This window comes from Monoraphidium neglectum (assembly GCF_000611645.1).
Source record: "Monoraphidium neglectum strain SAG 48.87 unplaced genomic scaffold scaffold03355, whole genome shotgun sequence".
NCBI lineage: Eukaryota > Viridiplantae > Chlorophyta > Chlorophyceae > Sphaeropleales > Selenastraceae > Monoraphidium > Monoraphidium neglectum.
The window spans coordinates 4,767-6,752 of NW_014010273.1; the positions used below are offsets into that span (position 1 = coordinate 4,767).

The 1,986-nt window shown below is 66.2% G+C and overlaps 1 protein-coding gene across 1 annotated transcript; it reads right to left on the minus strand.

Annotated features, from left to right (window-relative positions):
* Positions 1 to 221: 221 nt before the first annotated feature.
* On the minus strand, positions 222 to 1,905 carry MNEG_12650 (Ammonium transporter nrgA; the record flags this gene model as incomplete). The annotated part of the gene is made up of 4 exons (XM_014038879.1): positions 222 to 373; positions 726 to 926; positions 1,318 to 1,455; positions 1,800 to 1,905. The coding sequence occupies 4 exons, from the start codon at positions 1,903 to 1,905 to the stop codon at positions 222 to 224; spliced, it is 597 nt and encodes a 198-aa protein (XP_013894333.1).
* Between the last annotated feature and the right edge of the window lie 81 nt (positions 1,906 to 1,986).

The window sequence follows — 1,986 nt, forward strand, 5'->3', positions numbered from 1 at the left end:
GCCCCAGGTGGCGCGAGCCGCACCCGACCTCCGGGGGACACCCCACGTACAGTCAATCCACAGGCGCCCATCTGCCCCATTTGTAGGAGGTATGGAGCACCCGCCCGTATACACAGCCCCTCCGGCGCCCCCTGTGCACGCGTGTTCCACAGGGTCGCCCGGCCCCGGCCGACAAAGTCGGCGCCAAACTGGCGCCCTTTGAGATCAAGCGCTCCCCGAGATCACACGGGCGGCGCCATCACGGTGGCGGAGGGCTTGGAGGGCGCCCCCTTGGCATCAGGTACGACGAGCTCGGCGTGGTTTGACGCGTCTCCCAGGTGGTAGGCGCGCTCGCCGTGCTTGGACACGTCGAGGCCCTTGAGCATCTCCTCGTCTGGGGGGCGCGGCCACGGGTGTGGGTGTGGTTTTGGGCGTTCGTTTGAGCGGCTTTGGGGCGGGTTTTGGCAGGAGATTTTGCAATTTTGGGACATGTTCAGGCAGTCTTGGGGGTAGGAGAACTGGATTGAATTCGGGGCTGGTTTGAAAGTGCTTTGCAGTTGTGGCACAGGGGGTGCGGTCGGTGTTTGGCCAGCATTGCGTCCCCGAGAGGCGGGCAGGGGCAGCGGGAGCAGCGCATGGGCGGACGCCGGCAAGACACAGGCAAGGGGTTGGCTGGGCGCGAGGGGCTGAGGTGCAGGGCAGCACAGGCCCCGTCACGGCCCCCCGGCGCCGGTGACGCCACCCACCCGTCACGCGCAGGGAGAGGATGAGGTCGGTGACCCAGAGGCAGCCCCAGGTGAACACCAGGAACCAGGGCACGATGATCACGAGGACGAGGAGGGTCTTGCCCAGCAGCATGCCGTTGCCGTAGAAGGCGCCGTCGGCGCCGGCGGGGTTGACGGCGGTGGAGGCAAAGAGGGAGGTGCAGATCATGCCCACGGTGCCGCCTGGGGGTGGGGGAGGGAAGTTGAGGGGACACAGATGGGTTGGGGCAAGAGGCAGGCTAGGGTCGGCAGGCGCGACTAAACGATCAGGTGGTTGCCGGGACAGCAGAGCCAGGAATCAAGCGATGTGACGAACGAAAGGGCGGCGACATCAGCAGTCATGGGAACCAAGCACGCCCACAAGGCGTGCTGACCCCCACCCTGAAACACTGGAAGCAGCGTGCACCAATGCCGTGGCGGGTCAACACGCCGAGTTCAAACACATTCCTGCACGCACGCACGCACACACGCACACACGCACACGAACGCAGATGCGCGCACCCACGCACGTACATGCACACACGCACACACCAACACACATACAGAAGGCTGCAATTGATGCGAGCGCGCGCACCGATGCCGTGGCAGGCGAATACATCCAGGGTATCATCAACGTACTTGCGGCCATACTTCTCCATCAGCTCCTGGGCGCCGCTGCACACCACGGCCCCAATCACGCCGATCAGCAGCGCGGCGCCGGGGTTGACAAAGCCTGCACGGGCAGACGCGTGGGGAGCATGGATGTGAGCGCGGCGCTTGTGTCGCCACGCCCCGACTCAGCCCTGGGCTAGCGTTTCAGGCGTTTCTGCAGCCCTGGAGACCCGTCGTCGGCTTAACGGCACTCAAACGGCGGCGGCGCAGCATTCCGTCAACACTCTCAGCAAGCACGCCAGCTCCTCATGCGCACCTGCCCGGCCACCCACCCGGGCCTGCAGACACGCCTGCATCTGCCTTGCTCGCCCCCAAGCACCAGGGAACCACGGACATCATTTGAGCTGACGCTGCGCGGCGGCCATCTTCACGACCCCCCACCCCCACACCCGCCCCATGACTCACCGGACGCGGGGGTGATCGCGATGAGCCCGATGACCGCGCCGACGCAGGCGCCCGTGGCGCGCATCTTCTTGCCGCGGATGATGTCCATGAGCATCCAGGTGACCATGGCGCTGGCGGCGGCGGCGTTGGTGTTGTAGAAGGCAACAGACGACAGGGGGCCGGCGGCGAGGGCGCTGCCGGCGTTGAA